At 41.9% G+C, this 26,414-nt stretch overlaps 1 protein-coding gene across 1 annotated transcript in view; it reads left to right on the top strand.

Moving 5' to 3' along the window:
- Positions 1-26,414, top strand: part of sik3 (SIK family kinase 3) — a 59,471-nt gene that overhangs the window by 25,757 nt on the left and 7,300 nt on the right. The window contains exons 7-21 of the mRNA XM_079392720.1: positions 3,514-3,632; positions 3,754-3,864; positions 3,944-4,075; positions 4,740-4,811; positions 4,912-5,021; positions 5,594-5,744; positions 6,435-6,587; positions 10,604-10,677; positions 11,083-11,193; positions 15,403-15,544; positions 18,171-18,290; positions 19,222-19,283; positions 20,145-20,254; positions 20,335-20,602; positions 25,865-26,414. The exon at positions 25,865-26,414 is cut by the window's right edge and continues 142 nt beyond it. Coding sequence (XP_079248846.1) covers positions 3,514-3,632; positions 3,754-3,864; positions 3,944-4,075; positions 4,740-4,811; positions 4,912-5,021; positions 5,594-5,744; positions 6,435-6,587; positions 10,604-10,677; positions 11,083-11,193; positions 15,403-15,544; positions 18,171-18,290; positions 19,222-19,283; positions 20,145-20,254; positions 20,335-20,602; positions 25,865-26,414 — 2,285 coding nt within the window. The remainder of the gene's footprint in view (positions 1-3,513; positions 3,633-3,753; positions 3,865-3,943; positions 4,076-4,739; positions 4,812-4,911; positions 5,022-5,593; positions 5,745-6,434; positions 6,588-10,603; positions 10,678-11,082; positions 11,194-15,402; positions 15,545-18,170; positions 18,291-19,221; positions 19,284-20,144; positions 20,255-20,334; positions 20,603-25,864) is intronic.

Here is a 26,414-nt window from a genome sequence, read left to right as displayed (position 1 = left end):
GTGTTCAGCATTAACTAATTGGCTCTGGCCCATGTATTTTTATTGAATCGTATCGAATCGTGTCACATTGTATCAAATCGTATCGAGACAGCTCTGTATCGAGGTACGTATCGAATCGTGACCTGTGTATCGAGGTATGTATCGTATCGCCAGGTTCTCCAAGGTATACAGCCCTAACACTCACACAGACTTACTTTCTCACAGACTCCCTCTCATACACAGACTTACTCACACACTCACACAGAATCACTCACACAGACTTACTCTCGTACACACTCACTCTCGCGCACACACACACTCATACGGACACACTCTCGTACACACAGACTCACTCTCACACACTCGCACAGACTCACTCTCATACACTCACACAGACTCACTCTCGTACACAGACTCACTCATACGGACTCACACACTCATACGGACTCACTCTCGTACACAGACTCACTCTCACACAGACTCCCTCTCGTACACACACTCACACAGACTCACTCTCACACACTCACACAGACTCACTCTCACACACTCATACAGACTCACTCTCATACACACACTCGCACAGACTTACTTTCTCACAGACTCACTCTCATACACAGACTTACTCACACAGAATCACTCACACAGACTTACTCTCGTACACACTCACTCTCGCGCACACACACACACTCATACGTACACACAGACTCACTGTCACACAGACTCACTCATACGGACTCACTCACACACTCATACGGACTCACTCTCGTACAAAGACTCTCACTCACACAGACTCACTCACACGTTCACACAGACTCACTCTCGCACACAGACTCACTCACACTCACACAGACTCACTCACACACTCACACAGACTCACTCTCACACACTTACACAGAGTCACTCTCGTACAAAGACTCTCACTCACACAGACTCAGTCACACGTTCACACAGACTCACTCTCGCACACAGACACACTCACACTCACACAGACTCACTCACACACTCACACAGACTCACTCTCACACACTCATGCAGACTCACTCTCGTACACACAGACTCACTCTCACACACTCACACGGACTCACTCTTGTACACAGACTCACTCACACAGACTCACTCTTGTACACAGACTCACTCTCACACACTCACACGGACTCACTCTTGTACACAGACTCACACTCACACGGACTCACTCTCACAGACTCACTCTCGTACACATACTCACTCTCACACAGACTCCCTCTCGTACACACTCACTCTCACTCTCGTACACAGACTCACTCTCACACGTTTACACACAGACTCACTCGTACACACAGACTCACTCTCGTACACTCACACGGACTCACTATAGTACACAGACTCAATTTCAAGCTTTTATTGTCATTTTATCGGAATGCAATGAAATTTCAGAGACTACACACAGAGGTGCTACAATACGACACAGAGTTGCTACAATATGATAACCACATACACATAGACGTAATCAAATCCATGTAAAAAAAAGAATGATGCAGGTAAGACAATAAAGTGCAATTTTAAATACAGAAATATTGCACAGTCCACACAGATTGACATAAAGAAATAGTGCAAATCATCCCTTAGTTCAGGGACTGAATGGCTCTTGGATAAAAACTATTTGAAAATCTGGCCGTGCGTGTTTTAATCGACCTGTATCACCTTCCCAAAGGTAGGAGGAAAAACGGATGATGATGGTTAACGGATGATGATGGCAGCCAGTGATATTCTGCGCATTCTTTATGACCCTCTGTAGAGCTTTTTTGTCAGCTCCTGAACAGCCCCCATACCACACCGTAAGACAGTATGTTAAAACACTCTCTATGGCAGAGCGGTAGAATGCCACCATTAGTTTTTGACACAGACGGTTTTTCTTTAGGACTCGCAGGAAGTGTAGACGCTGATGTGCCTTTTTAACAGCCACTGATGTTTTTGTGGCCCAGGAGAGACTTTCCACATAGTCTCCATTTATAATGATGGGAAGAGGGTCAGCTTTGCATTTCCTGATGTCCTCACTCTCACACACTTGCACAGACTCATACTCGTACACAAAGACTCACTCTCGCACACAGACTTACTCTTGCACACTCACACAGACACACTCAGACTCACTCTCGCACACACTCACACACACAGACTCACTCTCGCACACTCACACAGATTCACTCTAGTACACAGACTCACTCGCACACTCACACAGACTCCCACTCGCACACTCACACAGACTCCCATTCGCACACTCACACAGACTCCCACTCGCACACTCACACAGACTCACACTCGCACACTCACACAGACTCATTCTAATATACAGACTCACTCTCACACACTTGTACAGACTCACACTCGTACACACTCACTCTCGTACAGACTCATACTCGTACACACATACACTCACTCACACTCTCGCACACAGACTCACTCTCGCACACTCACAGACTCACTCTCGCACTCACAGACTCACTCTCGCACACTCACACAGACTCACTCTCGCACACTCACACAGACTCACTCTCGTGTACACTCTCACACACACACACACACACACACACACACACACTCACTCACTCACTCACTCACTCACACACTCACACTTGCGCACACAGACTCACACTCGCACACACAGACTCACTCTAGCACACTCACACAGATTCACTCTAGTACACAGACTCACTCTTACACAGACTCACTCTCGCACACAAAGACTCACTCTCGCACACACAGACTCACTCTTGCACACTCATACACAGACTCACTCTTGCACAGACTCACTCTCGCACACTTACACAAACTCACTCGCACACACAGAATCACTCGTGCGCACACATACACTCACCCACACTCTCGCACACTCACAGACTCGCTCTCGCACACTCACAGACTCGCTCTCGCACACTCACAGACTCGCTCTCGCACACTCACACAGACTCACTCTTGTGTACACTCACTCACACACACACACACACACACACACACTCACACACTCACACACGCGCACACAGACTCACACTCACACACACAGACTCACTCTTATACACTCGTACACAGACTCACTCTCGCACACAGACTCACTCTTGCACACTCGTACACAGACTCACTCTTGCACAGACTCACTCTCGCACACTCACACAAACTCACTTGCACACACAGAATCACTCGTGCGCACACAGAATCACTCACACACACAGACTCGCTCTCGCACACTCACACAGACTCGCTCTCGCACACTCACACAGACTCGCTCTCGCACACTCACACAGACTCGCTCTCGCACACTCACACAGACTCGCTCTCGCACACTCACACATACTCCCTTTCACATGCTCAGACTCCCTTTCGCACACTCACACAGATTTATTCTTGTACACTCACTCACGTACACGCACACTTAAAAACACACAGACACACGCATTTGCATACTCACGTTTGCTCACTCACACACACACACACAAACACATACTTGCTTTGCCGAACTACGACACATGACTGACGTGTGTTTGTGTGTGTGTGTTTCAGACTGTGAGTATCTGATCAGACACATGTTGGTTCTGGAGCCCAGTCGAAGGCTTTCAATGGAGCAGATCTGTAAGAACAAGTGGATGAGACAAGGAGACCCCGACCCTGAGTTTGACCGAGTCAGTCACAAGCACAAAAACACACAATACACACACATGATGTTTGCAGTTCAGCTGTTCTTAGACCTGAAACAGTATTTCACTTGTAGAAATGTTGCTGATTTGCCTGTGTCTCTGTCAGCTGATAGCAGAATGTGAGCAGGTGAGGGTGGAGAGAGAAACAGAGTTAATTAACGAGCAGGTTCTGATGGCTATGTCAGAGATGGGCTTCGACCGTGAGCGGACCTTACAGGTGACGCACAAACACACACCCCTCCTTCATTCAGATGAGCTCTTCTGGAACATTCATGTGGTTGTGTTTCTCCTCTCAGTCTCTGCACACTGATGCGTACGATCACTACAGCGCCACCTACAGTCTGCTGTCTGACAAACTCAAGCGGCACAAGAACCTGTGTATGGCCCCACCCACGCCCCGCCCCCTTTACCCACTCAATGCCATGCAGGTGTGTGCCGTTACCGTTAGCAACCTTTGATTCCTGATGAGGGGAATATGCATGAGCCCTAGAGTGCCTCATTTACATACTGTATGAAAGCAGAGCCGTGGGCTTCTGTAGAACTAACGATGATTCTAGAGGAAGGGGATTGTGGTGTTGTAAGAGGATTCTGGTTATGTGATAGTGTTTTTCAGCTTTCTGATAGTCATTTTCTTTCTGTACTCGCTCTGAAATAATTTACATAAGGGATTAGTTTCAGTCCGAGCAGCCAGAATTTGGATCAGATTTAAAATGTTCAATTCAAAATGAAAAGACAGCTAGTTGAAAAGAAAGCTAGATGAAAATCTATTAATAATTATAAAGGCACGTCTTTCACCAAAGTTATTATTATTATCTAAACCATATAAAACCCTTATCGAAACTATATAAGTTCATCACTTATAATAAAAAAATAAATATGAACGGAAATTAATTTAAGGTTTTTATATTTTATTTTATTTCATCTATTCACAAAGCAAAATTTTAATTTAGTTCAAGTTGAAGTACTAAAGTAATTAACTAAATAAACAAAAAAAAAAAAAACTATAGACATTTTGAAAAAAACTGTGTCCTGAAGAGTCCATTAGTGGACCATTGGTCCATTATTGGTTATCTGTTTGTGTGTGTCCTGCAGGATCAGAGTAACGCCGTCAGTATGACGGTACCTCAGGTTCAGCTCATTAACCCCGAGAATCAGATCGTTGAGGTGAGCGCGACACTGCTTTCAGCTCACAGTCAGTGAGAATAAATCAGTCTGGTGTGGGAGGATGCAGGACGGATTGTTTTTGACCCTGTGTGTGTTTCAGACGGACGGGACGATGGCTCTGGACAGCGATGAGGGAGAAGAGCCCAGTCCAGAGGCGATGGCCCGATACCTGTCCATGAGACGCCACACTGTCGGTGTACCTGACCCCAGGTATGGCACATCCCAGCCAGTGCTTCTGTTTCTCCTGTCTTTTATTTTTTATCTCTTTACCTCCAGCTGGAGTTACAGCCTAACAAATCCCTCCCAGTCTGCCCTCCCTCCTAGTTCCCGCAAAATATGTCCCACCTACCTGAAGCCACTCCCAAATCACTTAAAACCACTCCCACCTAACTCAAATCCCTCCCAGTTCACTCTAAATCCCTCCCACTTAACACAAGCTCCTCCCAGTTCACTTTAAACCACTCCTCCTAATGTAAGTCCATACTTAATTACTCTACACCCCTTCCACCTAACTAATGCCCCTCATAGTTCCCTCAAAATCTGTCCCACCTAACTGAAGCCACTCCCAATTCATTTAAAACCACTCCCTCGTAACTCAAGTCCCTCCCAATTCACAATAAAAATCCTCCCATCTCACTGAAGTCCATCTCAGTTCACTCTAAACCACTCCTAATGTAAGTCCCATCAAATTCACTATAAACCCCTCCCACCTAATTTACCCCCCCAGTTCACTCTAACCCCTCCCACCTTTCTCCAGCACTGATGTTGTGTGTGTTTGTCAGGGCTGAGATTCAGGAGGATCTTCAGAAACTGTCCCCTGGGTTTCAGCGTGTGGCCCCTCAGCCCCCCTTCCTGCCGCTGGTTCCCACCATGGCGCAGATGCATCTGATGCCGACCCCAAACCTGCAGCCCACGCAGCAGCTGGAGTACAAGGTAAAGCACACACATCGGTGGTGGCCAAAATGATCAGAACACTAGTATAATCAGCAGCTAAACATGGTTTGAAGTCAGTTATTTCTATCTTCTGCTGGAGTGTGTCAGTAGGAAATATCAGTTTACATTTCCAAACATTCATTTAGCCATTAATTGTAATAATCCAGTGAGATTTTAGAGATCTGATCTGATCATCATCAGTCTGTCTGGAATAACATGAAGAAACAGAACAAACTGAGACTAAATCCAGAAGAACTGTGTCTCCAAGACGCTTCAAGAAAGCTATACAGTAATGTTAAAAGTTTTAGGCTCTTTAAACTGTAAAAGGAGGATGCTGTCAAAAATAATGTCATAAATAGATTTTCTTTATCAATTAACTTCTATGAACTAAATTAACTCAACATTTGTAGTGAGCATGCTTTGTGTTTAAAGCAGCTTTTGTCCTCGGTGCACTTGAGCAGAGTTTCTCAGGAGCTTTCAGGAGGTTTCTTGAAGCGTCTCGGAGACACAGTTCTTCTGGATTTAGTCTCAGTTTGTTCCAGAACCAACATGTGTCTGATCAGATACTCACAGTCTGAAAAACCAGTTTTAGCTGCTGGAAATACTAGTGTTCTAATCATCTTGGCCACCGCTGTGTATACGCTCGGATACTGCTGACACTGAGATCTCTGTCTTGTGTGTTGTGTGCAGGAACAGTCTCTCCTGCAGCCTCCCACTCTGCAGCTGCTAAACGGCATGGGTCCTCTGGGCCGCCGGGCGTCTGACGGCGGAGCCAACATTCAGCTTCACGCGCAGCAGCTGTTGAAGAGGCCGCGCGGTCAGTCGCCGCTGGTCACCAGCCCGGTGAGGCAATCCCACAATCCTCCTGTTTCTCACAGCTGAGCATGATTTACTGCCTTCATGATCACTATTTCTGATTCCATATCGATTCGTTTGGCTATATATCGGCTATATATATATATATATATATATGTATATATATATGTATATATATATATATGTATGTATGTGTATATATATATATATATATATATATATATATATATATATATATATATATATAAATCTGTCAACTAATGCTGTCAGTTCATACATTACTATAATATCAAAGGTTAAAATGATCAATGCAATAGTCCAAAGTATTAATTGCTTTTTTATTTTTAGAGTTGTTGAGAGAGATCATTTAAATTGCACATAAGGCTGTTTTTATATCAATTCTACTCCAGTTTGTTGTTGAAATAAACATTTAAACTGTTTTTATGACAGATTTATTCAAACATACATTAACCCATTTAATCCCACTGGTCACAATAGTGAACGTAAAAAAGGTTTTCATTTATAAAGCTCTAAAAACCTTACTGACTGGTGTTTTAGTGCACTTCCTGCAAATATGGAAAAAATAAAGGGTCTCAATGAAATATGTGCAGTGTCACATGATTAGTGCAGTGTCACATGACCAGAGCAGTTTATTTCCTGTTTGCACCTTGAGAAGATGATGACTGCATCAAAGCTCCAAAACAAAAGGCTAGTAAAGTATGTTAACGCAAAGATATGACAGATTTTTGGTACTCATTATCTTTAAGGTGTCTAGTATTAATATATGAATTCACAATTATTAAGTTTTGTTGAGTGTGGTCATAGAGTGAGTAAACATGTTGATGGTCACAATAGTGACTGCTGGGATAACAGCAAACATACGTATACAATAGAAATATAGTTGCAGTTGTTAGTGAAAATTACACTAAAATGTTGCAGTGACAAAATATTGCACTAAATTAAAATTTAAAATGTAATTTTTTTTTTTACAATTATGATGTTGTAATACTCGTAGCATTAATCTAAAAATTTGATGTTATATTTTGCAAAAATGAACAATTTTGAAATGTGATGGTTGAATATTTTTTTTTTGTTGTTTTTATCTCAGTGTTCCTATCAGTGTTGCATAAGGTTTTTTTTTAATGCATATTAGTAACCCTAGAATGTGATCAAACAGTTTAAAATAGCTTGGCTAAGATATATAACAATGTTTATGACTGCAGAAATATGTTATTTCAGTACACACATTATCCCACCGGTCACAATTGGGACCGAACATAAAACACAATTTTTCACACACTTTTCCAAAAAAAATAATTATTGATTATTTCAAAGGGTTACTTATGACACATCATTTGGATATTTTCATGTCTGGGAAAAGTTTGGGATTAAACGGGTAAAATAATGAACAGGTTAAGTACAATATAATGAGTATGTATTATAGATACTGATCAAAATGATCAATATTTCTAGTTTATGGTCATTGAATGTCTTTTCTGAGGTAAATGTGATGTTATGTGACATTATTGATCTCAAGCTGTTTTATTGCGATTGAATCACTGATTGATTAATTCTATGTTTCATGATTGATTTCAGTGAGTTGTTCTGTTTCTTATGTTCATTAATGTTTATTTGCTGCTGTAACTAGTAAGAGTTGATCGCTTCACTACAGGCTCTGTCATCTCACAATAGAGACTAAAACGCAAATGTAACCCTGCAGCACAAAAGCAGTCATCAGTAACACAGGTATATTTGTAGCAATAGACAACAATACATTGTATGGATCACAATTATACATTTCTCTTTTATGACAAAAATCATTAGGATATTAAGATCATGTTACATGAAGATATTTAGTAAATTTCCTATCGTAAATTATCAAAACTTAATTTTTGATTAGTAATATGCATTGCTAAGAACTTCATTTGAACAACTTTAAAGGAGATTTTCTCAATATTTAGATTTTTTTGCTCCCTCAGATTCCAGATTTTCTAATAGTTGTATCTCAGACAAATATTGTCCGATCATAACAAACCATACATCAATGGAAAGATTATTTATTCAGATGATGTACAAAAAATTTACCCTTATGACTGGTTTTGTGGTCCAAAGTCACATTTATTGACTGAATTTAGGGAGAAAACTAGGGATCGGTATCGGACGATCGGTACTCATACATTTGGCCGATCTCATGTACCGATCACAATTTGATGACGTCAACGCGTGGCGACGTATATGATGCATGGGGACATATGCTGCAGTCATCGCCAATGTGGAAATCCTATGACATTTCAAGAAACAATGAAAAATTGTTTGACTATATGTCGTGTATGTTTTGCATGATGATACTATGAATGTATGGTTCATTTTTAACAGCAGATTCAGTGACATTAGAGCTGATCTGTGCATCACTGCACGGGTCTGCGGAGCGCAGGCTTAACGGCACGGCCACCGGAGCTGATCGCGGCCGCTTTATTAGCCTACTCAATAGCATTAACAGAGGCTTTACTCCTTTTAAACTTTATCTGGAATGTCACCGTTTCTGTCACTGCAACTTCCCGATCAGGCGAACACACACACACACACATTAAATCGTCTGCCTAATGAAAAAATGTAGTTAATATTGCATCATTTATGATTTATTTTACCCACCCGCGACCCACCCGCAAATAAACAGAATGCATTGTTTTATTACCCGACCCGCGGATTATCCGCAGCGCCCATGGATAACCGTGAAACTACTCCGTTTTGTTCTTTCAGGAGTTTAAATGTTTCAGTTTTTCCTCTTCAGTCTTATATTGGACAGCATTAAACCTTATGAGTTACATCAGACTTCGCCATATTGAAGTTTAAATGTTTCTATTTGTTTTGTCCTCTCTCTAACATTGGATAATCAAAACGTTCTCATCTTGAGCAGAAAATAATAACAGTTTCAAAGTTTAAATTCCAACCTAGCCATCTAACAATTTTATATATATATATATATATATATATATATATGTGTGTGTGTATATATATATATATATTGCTAAATGTAGATCAGAAACGTCTTGTTACATCTAGTTTGAGTCATAAGTTATAGGTAGATAAATAGAAAAATAACTGTATTTGCAGCATTGTTTTTTCTGCTGTATTTTAGTGAAAGTAATCTATAATTTTGCCTCTCACTGTGTTTCTGTTGTTGTTAACCACGGCAGCTCTTGAACTTGGCACCGGCGCGCATCCGGAGAGAGAAAGCGCACCGAGCTGAAAAGGCTTGAATAAAGCGTGTTTAGCTTTAGATAAAAATAAGAGGATATAGCACTGAAAGATATTTACCATAAACGACCCGGAGCGCTTGTAATGTGATCCGCTCCGCTGTTTTGATGCGCCGCTCACTTAAAATGGTGCTGCTGTTACGGCTCGGAGTCCGGATGGATGCACTTATAGAAGTATTTAAGGATAAAAGACTCGAGTTGCTTTTAAAATATTCACAAGTCCTTTTCCTCGAGTCGAATAAAGTCTGGAGTCATTTCAGGTCAAGTCAAGTCTGAAGGCTATAAAACTGCGACTGGAGTCCGAGCCCATCTCTGCCTTGGGTTGCATCAGACATTTTGTTTGCATTTATTTTTGTCTTATATTAAGTATCCCTGATATATATAATGTTATGCATAAACACCATTTTAAAGGAATATTAAAATGTTCACTGTATAAGGAATAATCTTTGATTATGTATATAATATTATTACATGTGTTATATAAAGCTTGAAGCATCAGAATCGGTATCGGCCGATCACCATGACAAGAAATCGGTACTCGTATCGGCTGCAAAAATCCTGATCGGAGCATCCCTAGATAAAACTGGCAGAATTGTAAAGCTGAGATGCTGTTATTGTGATTATTGGCTGTGTAGTGAAATTTTTGTTCATGCATCAGCTGAAAACAGCAGAAAGATAAAATCTTAAATCTTGGGATTTAAGACTCAATATGGGTTCATCAAAATGAAGATGAAGGTCATGTCTCCGCTGGAGTGTGAGCTCTGACGCATGTCTCTGTGTTTTCAGCATCCGATCCTGGACGTGGCTCCGGTGGATGAGGAGGGGTCCGACGCTGAACCCGATCCGGAGGCCGTTCAGAGGTACAGCAGTGTGTTTGCATGCTGTGTGTGTGTGTGTGTGTGTGTGTGTGCTGCTGTGCTGCGCTGGGAGCCGCGGGTCTCTGTCAGTGACACACTAATCACTGCAGTGCTGCTTTGAGCTCTGGGCGTTTCTCTCTGTCTCCGTCTGTCCATCAACATCACTTTCTAAAACGACTCTAAATGCTCCAGAGTTCTGCTACTAAAGTGACCTCTGACCTCTCTCTTTCGTGCCAAATGATGGCAAACTTCCCTTCTGTGGCTTTGCTTTTGTCTAATGGCTTTGCTAAACCGAGCGGCGCGGTGAGCGGAGCCGCTCTGATTCTGTGTGCCGATTGGATGTGTGGCCCTCCAAAGGCTGGAGGCGGCCAATCAGAGTGCTGATCCGTGCTGCTTCCTGTGGTCCAGGTATTTGGCGAACAGTTCCAAGCGGCACACGACACACGGCACGGGCCCCGAGCTCTCGGCAGAAACACTGAGAAACCGGCAGAGGGGCTGGAGCCCTGAGCAACACTGCCGGTGAGGGCTGAACACACACACACACACCCCTATACACACGCACCTATACACACGCCCCTATACACACACACCTATACATACACACGCACCTATACACACGCACCTATACACACACACCTATACATACACACACACACCTATACACACGCCCCTATACACACACACCTATACATACACACGCCCCTATACACACACACCTATACATACACACGCACCTATACACACACACCTATACACACACACCTATACATACACACACACACCTATACACACGCCCCTATACACACACACCTATACATACACACGCACCTATACACACACACCTATACATACACACACACACCTATACACACGCACCTATACACACGCCCCTATACACACACACCTATACATACACACACACCCCTATACACACACACCTATACATACACACACACCTATACACACGCCCCTATACACACGCCCCTATACACACGCCCCTATACACACGCCCCTATACACACACGCCCCTATACACACGCCCCTATACACACGCCCCTATACACACACACCTATACACACGCCCCTATACACACACACCTATACACACACACACTCTAGAATATGAGCGCTCTGGAGTTGATCAGTGATGGTCACACCGAACACTGGACAAATAAGATATCTGTGTCAAATGGGCTACTTTTCAATTATTACTGTTTTAATTATATTATATTTATCATTTTTTATTTAATTATTTTTATTTATCAGGAAGTGAGTGTTTATTGGTAGCAATTGGTCCTTTTTTCGTTCTACCCCTTTAAAGCCATACATATGAAATAATAGTCTGAAAAATATATTATTTAACTGAATATTTTAGACAAAATATGAGTGTTTGAGTTTTAAGAGTATGTTTTATGTTGAGTATCATTTGCTCCATCAGGCTGTTATGGCTCATATAGTCTGATATAGTGAGAATATGGAGGAAAAACAGCTCAATTTTATTCAGAGACTCAAACTGAGCAAAAATAAGAATTTGCTGCCGATGCTGATATTTCTATGATGAACTTCTGATGCTTGTAATGTAAATTTAATGAGATGTTTATAACAGTAGATCAGATACTGACATAAAATGATCTAAATATCAGCCGTCGCTCTATATCTCCAGTAATATGTCTCAGTAAGATGAGATGTAAATGATCCAAACATATAATGCAATGCTGATTGAGAGATGAAGAAATAAACGCTCCTCAGAAGATGTGAGATGAAGATCATTCCTCCGCTGAGGAACAGAGAAAGTAAAGCTTCTGGAAACAAACGCTCCTCTAAAGATCCTGATGATCAGATTTGAGACGCACTGATCTAGAAAATGATTGATGGAGAATCAAGTAAAGCTGAGCTGCTTCAGTCCAGTAAGAGTTCATCTGGAGATATGACTGCAGTTATTCTGACCTTTACTTGATCAAAATCAGTCAAGATTTGACTCTGAAGCAGCAGCTGAAGCTGGACGCTTCTACAATTACACTAGAAGAGCTTTTACTGGATAAACACTCTAAACTCTCCATCAGAGACAGAAGACATGAGGAGATTGAGTGTGAAACAGGATAAACTGCAGAGTTCGATCACGTTAACAACCTAGAGGTATCAAACATGATACAACAGGCTTTATAGGATTAAATTACTATAGATAGATAGATAGATAAATAGATAGATATGTGTGTGTATGTGTATATATACAGGTGCTGGTCATAAAATTAGAATATCATGAAAAAGTTGATTTATTTCAGTAATACCATTCAAAAAGTGAAACTTGTATATTAGATTCATTCATTACACACAGACTGATATATTTCAAATGTTTATTTCCTTTAATTTTGATGATTATAACTGACAACTAATGAAAGTCCCAAATTCAGTATCTCAGTTGGGGCTCCTTTGGCCTGGATTACTGCAGCAATGCGGCGTGGCATGGAGTCGATCAGTCTGTGGCACTGCTCAGGTGTTATGAGAGCCCATGTTGCTCAGATAGTGGCCTTCAGCTCTTCTCAATTGTTGGGTCTGGCGTATTGCATCTTCCTTTTCACAATACCCCATAGGTTTTCTATGGGGTTAAGGTCAGGCGAGTTTGCTGGCCAATCAAGAACAGGGATACCATGATCCTTAAACCAGGTACTGGTAGCTTTGGCAGTGTGTGCAGGTGCCAAGTCCTGTTGGAAAATGAAATCTGCATCTCCATAAAGTTGGTCAGCAGCAGGAAGCATGAAGTGCTCTAAAACTTCCTGGTAGACAGCTGCGTTGACCTTGGACCTCAGAAAACACAATGGACCAACACCAGCAGATGACATGGCACCCCAAACCATCAATGACTGTGGAAACTTTACACTGGACCTCAAGCAACGTGGATTATGTGCCTCTCCTCTCTTCCTCCAGACTCTGGGACCTTGATTTCCAAAGGAAATGCAAAATTTACTTTCATCAGAGAACATAACTTTGGACCACTCAGCAGCAGTCCAGTCAAGACGCTTCTGACGCGGTCTCTTGTTCAAGAGTGGCTTGACACAGGGAATGCGACAGCTGAAACCCATGTCTTGCATACGTCTGTGCGTGGTGCTTCTTGAAGCACTGACTCCAGCTGCAGTCCACTCTTTGTGAATCTCCCCCACATTTTTGAATGGGTTTTGTTTCACAATCCTCTCCAGGGTGCGGTTATCCCTATTGCTTGGACACCTTCCCTTCGCCTCTCTATTAATGTGCTTGGACACAGAGCTCTGTGAACAGCCAGCCTCTTTAGCAATGACCTTTTGTGTCTTGCCCTCTTGTGCAAGGTGTCAATGGTGGTCTTTTGGACAACTGTCACGTCAGCAGTCTTCCCCATGATTGTGTAGCCTACAGAACTAGACTGAGAGACCATTTAAAGGCTTTTGCAGGTGTTTTGAGTTAATTAGCTGATTAGAGTGTGGCACCAGGGGTCTTCAATATTGAACATTTTCACAATATTCTAATTTTCTGAGATACTGAATTTGGGACTTTCATTAGTTGTCAGTTATAATCATCAAAATTAAAGGAAATAAACATTTGAAATATATCAGTCTGTGTGTAATGAATGAATCTAATATACAAGTTTCACTTTTTGAATGGTATTACTGAAATAAATCAACTTTTTCATGATATTCTAATTTTATGACCAGCACCTGTATATGTATATGTATGTATTTATTTATTTATTTTTTACTCTTATTTATTTAATTTTTGGAGCTTGACAGTTTTGTGTTGTTCAGCACACAGATCTAAAACATAATGTTTAGTGTGGTTCTGTTTCCCTTTACATGATTTCAAGGTAAATAAAAACTATAGATTTATTTAAATGTAAAAAGTGCTGTAGTTAAGCTGAAGCTGTAATTGAATGCGCTCTGACGAGAAGAGTAACATCCTGTCTGCGGAGGAAGTGCTGTGAGGTCACTGTGCCCCCTGCTGGACACACGGGATGATCGGAGCGCCACTGCACTGCAGCAGATAAACACAGCTGATGGACAGAGACTCACGTGACCTCTGACCTCTCAAATCTCTCTGACTGCGTTCATAGTGGAAAACTGTATGATCACATCTGATCAGATATCAGTCTCTTCTGCTTCATTTATCATTGCAAATGAAAGATACAGAATGTGTAGTGCAGCAGATCAATACAGAAAATACAGATATGTGACAGAAGCTTTCATTCAGCTTTCAGGTTGTCTATAAATCTCAATTTCGAAAAATTTACCCTTATGACTGGTTTTGTGCTCCAGGGTCACATAAAGTGTTCAAAGTACACATAATATATACTGCAGGAATAATGTTAGTATGCAGCCGGAGGAGCTTCACAGAAAGCTTCAGTGCACTGAAAACTCATAATGAACTTAATTAACTGAGAACTTCTCCATATGAGGTCGTCATGATGAAGCGATGTATGAACACCTGCGCTGATGTTCAACAGAATCAGTCAAATCTGAGATGTTTCCATCTTTAAGTGTTGTGCTGATGGTCATGTTCTCAGTCAGCTGGTCTTCTGCTTCTCTGCATGAATTCAGAAGCGCTGAGATGCTGAAGAAATGAAATCAAACCAGTTAAACGTGTCTGTTTGTTCCTGCTGGAGCTAAAGCCGCACACTGATGATGATTTGAGGTGTTTTTACCGAGCGGTTTGGCTTTAATCCAGCATGACGTCTCATTAACGGAGAGCGTTTGTGTGTCTCAGGTCGTCGTATAAGGACTGTAACACACTTCACCTTCCGATGGAGCGCTTCTCTCCCGTCAGACGCTTCTCAGACGGAGCCGCCACCATCCAAGCGTTCAAGATGCAGCTGGAGAACAACAGCCTGATCCGACAGCTCAAACAGGTACGGACCCCAGAGCCTCGTCGCTTGACCATAAATCATCATAAAATTCCCCACGGATAGTATTACCGTTTTATATTTTAATTATCATTAAAACCGTATTCGAGTAGTTTGGTTTTGTGTGAAAACATGGCGGAAAGCTGCGAGTGCTAAAGGAATTATGCAAATGAATAGATGAATGAATGAATTATATGAATGTGCTTCTTAAGGTTCTGTCTGTCTTCAGAAAAGGTTGAATGGCATTTTGTTTTCATCTTCACTCCATGTAATACCTAATAAAGCAGTGTTTTAATCGTAACGCTGCTTTGTTCATGGAGTAAACGGCTGTAATTCTGCTGCTCCATCAGCGCCACCTGCTGTCAGAGACTGGATTTACACAGACTTACATTCAGTCTGTGTGCAGCTTCTGTCTGGACTAAACACAGACCGGATCTGTGTGTCCTGCTGTAAACTCTGACTGATTGTTGAAAAACAAGAGACTGTATATGATGAGTCATATTAACAAAAACAATGCATCACATCTTTCTGAACTTTTATTTCAGGAGCATTCACACACACAGTGTATATTTTAAGTACCTTGAACCATGAACTTGCACATGAATATAATAGTCAAATGTTCAACAAAATGAGTAGAAAAAACACTTTCTGAAATAAAATAAAGTGCTATGTTCCTTTGCATTTCAGTCATGTTTAGTCATGTTTTCCCAGCAGTCTGGATTCAAAGCGTGAAGGTGCAGAGAGAATTCTGGAAGAGGTTTGATCCTCTGCCTCCACCATGGTTTTGCTTTCTCGCGCCGGCTTTAAACGTATATGACATCATCTAATGCAGCGGCACTGTGCACGCAGAACGATCGCTGTATGACGTTATCAAAGCACAGCGAGAGCTACAGAGAACAGACGGCTCCCACTGATCTAGATATAATGACGCTCCGCATGCTTTCGAATCGCTCTCGCTGTGCTTTAGTGTCGTACACTGATCGTCTGCGGGATGCTGCTTCAAGTCAAACACGCACCTATACATTTCACCCTCTGTTGGAATTACAAAGCACTAACTAACCATTCTGAGGTAAACCAATTGATTTTTAAATTGTTTGTGTATATTGTTTTAAAAAGAATCGCGATAGTTAGGTGAATCTATTTTTTTCCTCCCACCCCTATCATTTATCATTTTGACTTTACTCTTTTCTTTATTTAAAGGCTGAAGTGTGAGGTTTACCGATTTATGAAACTTTTTCAAAGCTTTATTTGAACATTTAGTACGTTATTAGATAAACTTGTTGTTTTAGGGTTTATGCAAACAGAAAATAATTTTATGTATTGTTTGAGTTTTAATATAAAACTTGGTGAAACAATTTGTCAGTACTTTTTGAACATTTCCAGCACATTTTAATAATACCGTGATAATACTGATAACCGTGATCATTTAGGACACTATAATCGTGATGATAAATGCTCATACCGTTACATCTCTAGATGCATGATGGCGCTCAGTGACGTGTGTGTGTGTGTGTGTGTGTGAGTGTGTGTGAGTGAGAGTGTTTGTGTGTGTGTGTGTGTGAGAGTGAGTGAGTGAGTGAGTGAGTGAGTGAGTGAGTGAGAGTGTTTGTGTGTGTGTGTGTGAGAGTGAGTGAGTGAGTGTGTGAGTGAGTGTGTGAGTGAGAGTGTGTGTGTGTGTGTGTGTGTGAGAGTGTGTGTGTGAGAGTGTGTGTGAGTGTGTGTGTGTGAGTGAGTGAGTGAGTGTGTGAGTGAGAGTGTGTGTGTGTGTGTGTGTGTGTGTGTGTGTGTGAGAGTGAGTGTGAGTGAGAGTGAGAGTGTGTGTGTGTGTGTGTGTGTGTGTGTGAGAGTGTGTGTGTGTGAGTGTGTGTGTGTGTGTGAGTGAGTGAGTGAGAGAGAGTGTTTGTGTGTGTGTGTGAGAGTGTGTGTGTGTGTGAGAGAGAGTGTATATGTGTGAATGAATGAATGATGCATTTATATAGCGCTTTAATGTTTATTGCTGTACACCCAAAGTGCTTTACAATCATGTGGGGGTCACTCCTCAACCACCACCAGTGTGCAGCATCCACTTGGATGATGCGACGGCAGCCACAGGACAACGGTGCCAGTGCGCTCACCACACACCAGATACAGGTGGAGAGGAGAGAGAGATAGAGCCAATCAAGTGGATGGGGATTATTGAGAGGCCATGATTAATAAGGGCCAGTGGAGGGAATTTGTCCAGGACACCGGAGTTACACCCCTACTCTTTACGAGAAGTGCCATGGGATTTTTAGTGACCACAGAGAGTCAGGACCTCGGTTCAACGTCTCATCCGAAAGATGGATGAGACAATGGGACGAGTGTGTGTGTGTGTACAGGTTTATATATCCTGGTGGGGACTTAAACCTGAATACACACAGACTCATGGGGACTTGTGTCACGGTGGGGACCTAAATTGAGGTCCCCACGGGTACAAAAGCTTATAAATCATCCAGAATTAGTTTTTTTGAGAAAGTAAAAATGCAGAAGGTTTCCTGTAAGGGGTAGGTTTAGGTGTAGGGCGATAGAAAATACAGTATAAAAACCATTATACCTATGGAGAGTCCCTACATGGATAGCTGACCAGACTGTGTGTGTGTGTGTGTGTGTGCAGGAGTGTGAGCAGCTTCAGAAGATGTATGCAGCTTCGCAGGACGAGCGGTTTATGGAGCACACACAGCAGCAGCATGTCCTCTACCAGCAAGAACAGCAGATCCTACACCAGCAAATACAGGTCCAGCTCGTTTAATTAATTAATTTCGTTAGACTGAAATTGAGTAAAAAATATTGTTTAAAATCCTGATCCAGTGAATCATGAACGATTGGAAAATTTTGATTGGTTCTAAAGAGCAGAAACCCTGAGGGACCATCAGCTATTAAATCTGTTTTAATTGTAATTATTTTAGTTACTTACAGTTAGGAAACTCCTAGTTTTGAAATCAAGACCATCATTACAGCAGAAGAACCAGAGGAGACGCATTAGCTATGAATACTGTGATAGAGACTAGAGTTAACCTGCAGGTAAAATAGGTCGTTTTTACATATTTTATTCTTTTGACAAAAATTCTAAAACAATATGAAATCTTCAAGTGCAAGGTGTCGTCTTTTTCAGAAAACAATTTGCTTTCAGGTAATTACAGTTATTGACCATTATTCTGTGCTGAGAGTTTGTAAATAGAATTTAAATAGAGTATAAAAAAATAAAAATAGAATACATTTTACTGGTTTTATTTTTAAAAAAACCCGGAAAACACATAAATGTAAGAATCTAACAATTCTACTTGAAAACTGGACTATATTACATATGTACAAGTCTTTCTGTGACACTGGGTTTAACAATGTTCAATGATTTTTTTGGACTTCAGACTCTCTGACCTGTTGTGTTCTGTAGTTCTCAGTTCAAATTCTTCCTTTTCACGCTTCCTGAAATCTACTGAGTGGTTTGCTGAGGGAAATCAGGACATAACCGTAGTTATCTGCTGCCAGGAGCATTTTTTATTATTTCTATGGCGCGAACGTTTGAAGAGTTACAGTTAAATGAATGCAGCTTGGTTTGATGTGTTGATGACGTAACAGCCGGTTTAATAGGGTTAAATAAACACACACACACACGTTCCTGACTGTGTCTATGAAGGGATGTGACCATGTTGAGTTCCTGTTTGCAGGCCCTGTCTTTGGGACATGGAGAAAACCAGCCCAGCAGTCACCTTACATACCAGCTACAGAGGTACACACACACTGACACTCTCTCACACACTCGCACGCACTCTCTCACACTCTCGCATGCACACTCACACTCTTGCGCACACACACACACACACTCTTACACACACACTCTTACACACACTCTTACACACACACTCTTGCGCACACACACACACACTCTCACACGCACACTCCCACACGCTCTTGCACTCACTCTCACACACTCACTCACTGATAGACACTCCCACACACACACTCTTGCGCACACACACACACACTCTTACACACACACACACACACACACACTCTCACACGCACACTCCCACACGCTCTTGCACTCACTCTCACACACTCACTCACTGATAGACACTCCCACACACACACTCTTGCGCACACACACACACACACACACACACTCTTACACACACACACACACACTCTCACACGCACACTCCCACACGCTCTTGCACTCACTCTCACACACTCTCGCATGCACACGCACACACTTATACTCTCTCACACACAGTCTCACTCTCACTCACTTAGACACTCACACACACACAATCTCACTCACTCACTGACAGACACACACTCTCACTCTCGCACACACTCGTGCACACTCACACACTCTCGCACGCACACTCACACTCACTCGCTGACACGCACTCTCGCACACACACGCACTCTCGCACACACACGCACTCTCGCACACTCACACACTCGCACGCATTCTCGCATGCACACTCCCACACACACTCTCGCATGCACACTCCCACACACACTCTTGCACTCACTCTCACACACTCTCACATGCACACACACACTCACTCTCACACACTCACAGTTGGACACATGCTGATCGCTGTTCTTCTTTCTTTCTCAGGTTGCGTATTCAGGCCTCCAGTCCTCCTCCTACACATCCCAACAACCACCTCTTCAGGCCAGCCAATCAGAGTCCTCCTCCGGGGAGTCAGGGGATGATGCAAGCGCACGGTCAGTGTTGGTCAGCAGGAGCTGTAGTGTGATTGACATGCAGTCGCTCGTGACGCTGACGTGTTAAACTCCTCCCACAGGCGGGCCGTCTGCGGTTCAGTTCCAGCATGGCTCCTCCCTCTACCAGTCTCCCAGCGCCAGCCCTCCCCCCACCAGCCTCCCCCGCATGGCGCTGCCCAATCAGCAGCCTCCGCCAGTCTCCGCCCGCACGCTCGCGCAGCAGCAGGTGACCATTCAGGTGCAGGAGGTGGAGCTGGGGGGTGGAGCCCAGCGGCAGGGCTTCCTAGCCACGCCCTCTCACAGAGTTCTGGGGAAGCAGCTGAGCGCTGATAATGCAGAAACTCACAGGTGACGCGAGCGCCACGGAAACGCTTCACAATTGTTCTGTTTGTTTTGTGCTTTTATTTTTTTTAAAAGAATCAAATGGTTTTATTGTTTACTTTAGTTTTGAATCAGCTCTGTGTATGTCAGTTTAAATGCAGTTCAGCATGTTTAGTGCTTGTAGTAGATTTAAATGAATCTGTTGTGGAAATGATTTGTGTAAATATCATGAGATTCTCCCAGACGACGGTGTATCAGTCCAGACGGTTGAGCGCCGGACGCTGAGGTACTTTGAGATGTGCTGATGTCCAGTGTTAGCAGTAGATGAGCGTCCTGTGTCGCGTTCACTGGAGATCTGACCTCCAGCGGATCTGAGACGGGACGATGAGGAGTAGATGCTCAGTGCTGTTAGCAGTGATTCACAACACTTCACCAGGAACAGTGTTGAGAGCCGCTGGATCACTGATTAATGCCGTTTTCATATCAGTCTTACGTGTTTTAAAGTCAACATGAAATCAGCATTTAGTGTAAAAATAATCTGTGAAATTTACAGTAAAAAGCATCAGCTGTGGTTGATGGAGCTTTACTATGCAGTAGCAATGATTTAAGTTTACAGATTGATTTAAAATTTACAATAAAAGGCTTTCAGTGAAAGTGTTCATTATTAAAATCAGGTTTTTTATTTTTCATTTACACTTGTAATAAAAAATTTAATAAAAATTGGAGTGTCTATTTACGCTAAGTGCAAATAGCTCGCCTTGTTGGCAGAGGCTATTTCCAGTAACTCCGCCCACCAGCATGTGATTGGGCGAGTCAACACTACCAAAGATGATCATGTAATGATGCTCCAGTGGCAGTAAAGCACGTGCCGTAGTCATTTGTGACGCGATCGAATCTAGCTTTTGTCTAACTTTTTTTTCTTTTCTTTTCTCCCTTTTCATATCACATCTGAAAAGCATTTATTTTCACTAAAAATGAGGGAAATAATCAAAGTTGATGATTAAGTATTGGGTAGGTGTAGGGAGGGCTATATTGTCCAAATAAGATGGCATCCATTTAATAATCTGAATTAAAATAATAATTTACCCTAAATGCGTCATTTTTACATACTGTTTTATAATGTACTGCAATACTGAGTGCAGATATTTGCCACTATTTGCAATAAGTAATATAAATAGCAGAAAATCCTGCTATTTTAACAGTGTGAATAGAATCTATAGTTATTTGCACTTAGTGTAGATAGCCGCTGCCGAAACACAAATCACAATAAAGACTGAGTCACCTGATGAACCGTCACAGAGAATTCTGGGAATGGCCTTTTACATTTTTTTTTCACTATAAATTATAAGATTATTTGTTCTTTTTTACTTCTGAAAACTATACATTACAGTATTTTACTCTAAAAGTACAAAAAGTCCCATTAGAATCAACCAATTAACAACATTTTTGCAGTCTTTTACCATTAAAATTGTGGTCATTTTTACATTAAATTACATTCAAATTCTAAAGGCATAGTCAGTGCTAAGGGGAAATAAGTACTGTATTTTCTCCCAAACCCACAAGAGGGCGCCGTGAGAAAATATAAACCAAATCAAGCACTGCATTTTATATTGAAAGCTTTAAACTTTATTTAAAGTGCTTCAGATTTCAAATAAACATTCATAAATCAAATATAATTTCTGAAATTGTGTAAAAGTGCATCAGTAATATGAGAAACAAGCGCTTCAACAGACGGCGTACTGTATTCAGCCTCTCTTTCCTCCATGTTCTGATTTAACAACACAGCAGTGCAGCATCTAATGGGTTGGAGAGGAAAACAGAAACTACATTATCTCATGCCTCCTGACATACAAATTTGAATACACAGCTTCTGCATTTAAATGTGCATTTAAAAAAACTACTATTTGAAATTTGAATTAATTTGACAGTCCTGTATTACATACATCAGCGTTTCATGTTGACTTTAGAACACTGTGCGTTTACATGGTAGATTCTTAATCAGAGTATTGTCTTAATCAGAGTATTGTCTTAATCAGAGTATTGTCTTAATCAGAGTATTGTCTTAATCAGAGTATTGTCTTAATCAGAGTATTGTCTTAATCGTGTTAAAATCGGAATATTGTCGTCCATGTTTTTTGATTACTTTAATCCAGCTAAAGTCATACTCGAAGTAAACACAAATCAAAATATAGCTGCAAGCAGCAATTACCGGGGTTCAAGCACTTAAGGTGGTCTTGGCCAACGTGGATGTATGGCTGACAGTTAAACACATCCAAAATGGAGAATAGGCTCACAGACACTCACACACACACTCACACACACACTCCCACACAGACACTCACAGACACACACACACTAACACACAAAGAGACATTAAATGATTGAACTAGTATGTTAATACTTTATAAGCATATTTACACACAGACATGCATGCACACACATTTTGTTGCAGAGATATATATTTGAAATAAATAAGTGACAATATTTATTGCAAGTCTTCTCTTTTTAAGAGTTTATTTGTCATTTTCAGGTTTTACTGTAATCATAATCTGGCACAAAGCAGCGCAGCACCAGACTTTTTTGATGAAATCATAGCCCTTTGAAGTTTAATAGTCATTCAGCCATATCCCAATCCTGAACTTTCCGTCTCCAAATTCAAAACCTCTTGAAATCATAATTAAGTCTTTCTTGTACAATTCAAGACTTTAAGACCCCGCGGAAACCCTGTGATATGTCTGTATAAACAAAATGCTAAACTTTGACTAAATGTGATTTCAAATGTTCTAACAGTGATTTTATAATATCTAAGCATGAATCCATCAAACCCATGAACAGTACTGTTTAAGTTAGTTCAGCGGTTCTCAAACCTCTCCATGAAGTACCCCAGCACTGTCTCCCTATATCTGATAAACCCACTTCAGGTCTTGCAGTCTCCACTAACGAGCTGATGAGTTGAATCAGGTGTGATATACGAGGGAGACATACAAAATGTGCAGTGCTGGCGATACTCCAGGACAGGTTTGAGAACCACTGAGTTAGTTGAATGAGCCCATTAGTGGTCTTCCGCTGCCATCTAGTGGTTATAAATTGCAATTTCTCATGCAACACATTGTTTTTAACCTTTATAATTATTAGTGTTATTTTTTTGCCCAATCTCTCCTCAAATTTTGCATGCTTGTTTAGAATAAAATCATGCATCATTTTACATTTTAAAGACAAAGTTGATCAGAATGAGAAGCTGTATCATATGATATGCAGATATAGTGTATAAGTGAATATTATGAACATTTTATTGCAATTTGAGGTCATTTACTATAGAAATACTGTGTTTAGAGGCTGTTTTCACTGTTATAGCGCCAACTAAGGTCCAATCTCCATGAAACTTTGCATGCTTGTTAAGAGTCATCTGACACGTTTTCACCAACTTTTGTAAAGTTTAAAGTTTTTGTTTAGGTTTTATGGGCTTATGGTTATATGTGGCCATGCCCCCTTTTTAAATGAGCTAATTATAGCTAACCAAAGGACAAAATTCAAACTTTTTTCGATAATTATTGATCTAGAGAGTCCAGAGATTATTACTGCAGAGATTTGATCGAGATTGAGCGAAAAGCCAGGGACAAAAGTAGATTTTTAACATATTTGCAAATAATTAGTGAACAATTTGATTGACAGCAATGGTTCTAGAGACAAAGTTGCTCATTGTGAGGAGATCTATCAAATGATGTGCATATTGTGTGGATATGTAAACCACGTGATTACAGAGCCAAAAAACTCGTTAGCGCCAACTAGTGGCCGATTTCTTTCAAAATTCTTACAGACCTTTAGGGCCATGAGTCGAACAGGCCCACCGAGTCTCGTTCCGATCGACCTCCGTTAACATTGTTTAATAGGTGCTTAAACTTGTTTGGCCAATGGCGGCCATGTTTTTTTAGATACACCAATGTCCTCATAGACGCTTGTGCCCCTTTGGACAAAGACACTGCATACCAATTTTTAAGTCGGTCAGAGCAACGGTTGCCTGGTTATAGCCATTTATGTTTTTTCCATCTTTTAGCGCCCCCAAGTGGCAGATCTGTGCATTTTTTTAATTTGACCAAAGATTGACCTCGTACATATGTGTACCGAGTTTGGTGAAGATATCTCATTCCGTTCCAGAGTTACACTTCAAATAACATTTGGCTAACGTTAGCATAGAGGCTAATTGGCGAACCGTTTCATAATTTCAACTTTTTTTTATAATTATTGATATTCAGTGTCCACAGAATATTTCTGCAGTGGTTTGGTTCCGATCGGGCGAAAAACCTAGGACTAATTTGCAAAAGTAGGTTTGGGATATAGGTCAATTTTACGGGAAAATGGTGCGTCGTAGAGCAGAAAACTCTATTCGTGCTAACCCAAGGATCGCAGCGATGTAAAGTTTTTGAGTCTACAACAAACGGTTTACGAGCTATGGCCAAAAATGTCTGAAAATGTAGTTTTTTGCGCTGTTGCGCCCCTGTTAGGCCGATTGGGACGAGCCTTTGTATCTGACAAGAAGGCCGGACTACTACCATCTGACCAAGTTTCAGCTCTCTACGCCTTACGGTTTGGGCTGCACGATCAGTTTTAGCGCGGTATAATAATGATAAAATAAATCTAACAGTTACAATAGGGTTTCAGCACTTCGTGCTTGAACCCCTAATTAAGACGTGTGGCGTAAGCCTGTTTTAGTGGCATTATGGAAGTGCAGTGTAGACATGTACACACATTAATCACACTATTACCGTCGTGTAGGACTTTTCGCCGCATTTTGTGACAGGATCCACACTCGGCAGTGGTCAACCGCTTAACGGCAAACAAAAGAGCATGGCTTCAACAACGCTGTTCTGTTTGCACGTATAGCATGACAAATAATTAACTGCACTTGAAGCTTTTGTAAAAGTAAAAAATGAAACAGCCAAAACTGTACATGGCACAGTAACGAAGACGAAGTGTATGTTGATTTGTGAAATTCTAGAGGGAACGTAATGACGTGTGCCATTAATCGATCTATGTACTATAACATGTGAAACGGGAACATGAGAGGAATAATCTAAAAGCAGCTCATGTAAACACCTTATTCATAATATCGTCTTACTCAAAACAAGGTAAATAATTCGATTACTGATGTCCATGAAAACGTTCCCAGTGTTACAGGGGTGGAGTCAGATCAGATGAGACCCCACCCACATAATGATAGTAGGGGGTGTGGCTATGCTAATTAGAGGCTGTGGTTTCACAGTCGTGCTCGTGTGTTTGATTGTGTTGCAGTCGCAGCTTGAGTCGCTTCCACACTGCCACGTATGAGCAGTTTAACCCGCACATGTTCGGCGAGGGCGTGAGCGGCATCATCGGCACCTATAACCCCTACCTGCAGGGGGCGTCGCTGAAGGTGCCGGGGCTGGAGGGCTATCAGGGCTATCCGTCTGCGCTGCAGCAGGCTCTGCTCTCTCCCACGCCGCTGGAGTATCGTCCGGCTCAGCAGCACGTCACGTCGACCCTGCAGGGCTTGCTCTCGCCGCGCCACTCGCTCACAGGACACGCCGACCCTCGGCTGCCTCCGCAGGACCTCGCCGCGCTGCTCAAACGCCAGAACCTCCGCTCTGCTCCACCCCCCGGTGCCATGGCCCCACCCTCCACAGCCCCACCCACCAACCCGCAGGACTATGGGGAGATGCTGATGCTGCAGCAACTGGGCCAAGCAGCTGACAGCTTAGACCCCGCCCCTCCGCAGGCCCCGCCCCCTCAGCACTACCATCACCTGCTCCAGATCAGAACCCCGCCCGAATGTCCCACCCCTTACTCAGAGAGCATGGAGGAG

This window comes from Barbus barbus, assembly GCF_936440315.1.
Source record: "Barbus barbus genome assembly, chromosome: 34".
In the NCBI taxonomy this organism is placed as follows: domain Eukaryota; kingdom Metazoa; phylum Chordata; class Actinopteri; order Cypriniformes; family Cyprinidae; genus Barbus; species Barbus barbus.
This window is presented reverse-complemented; position numbering and strand designations above follow the sequence as displayed.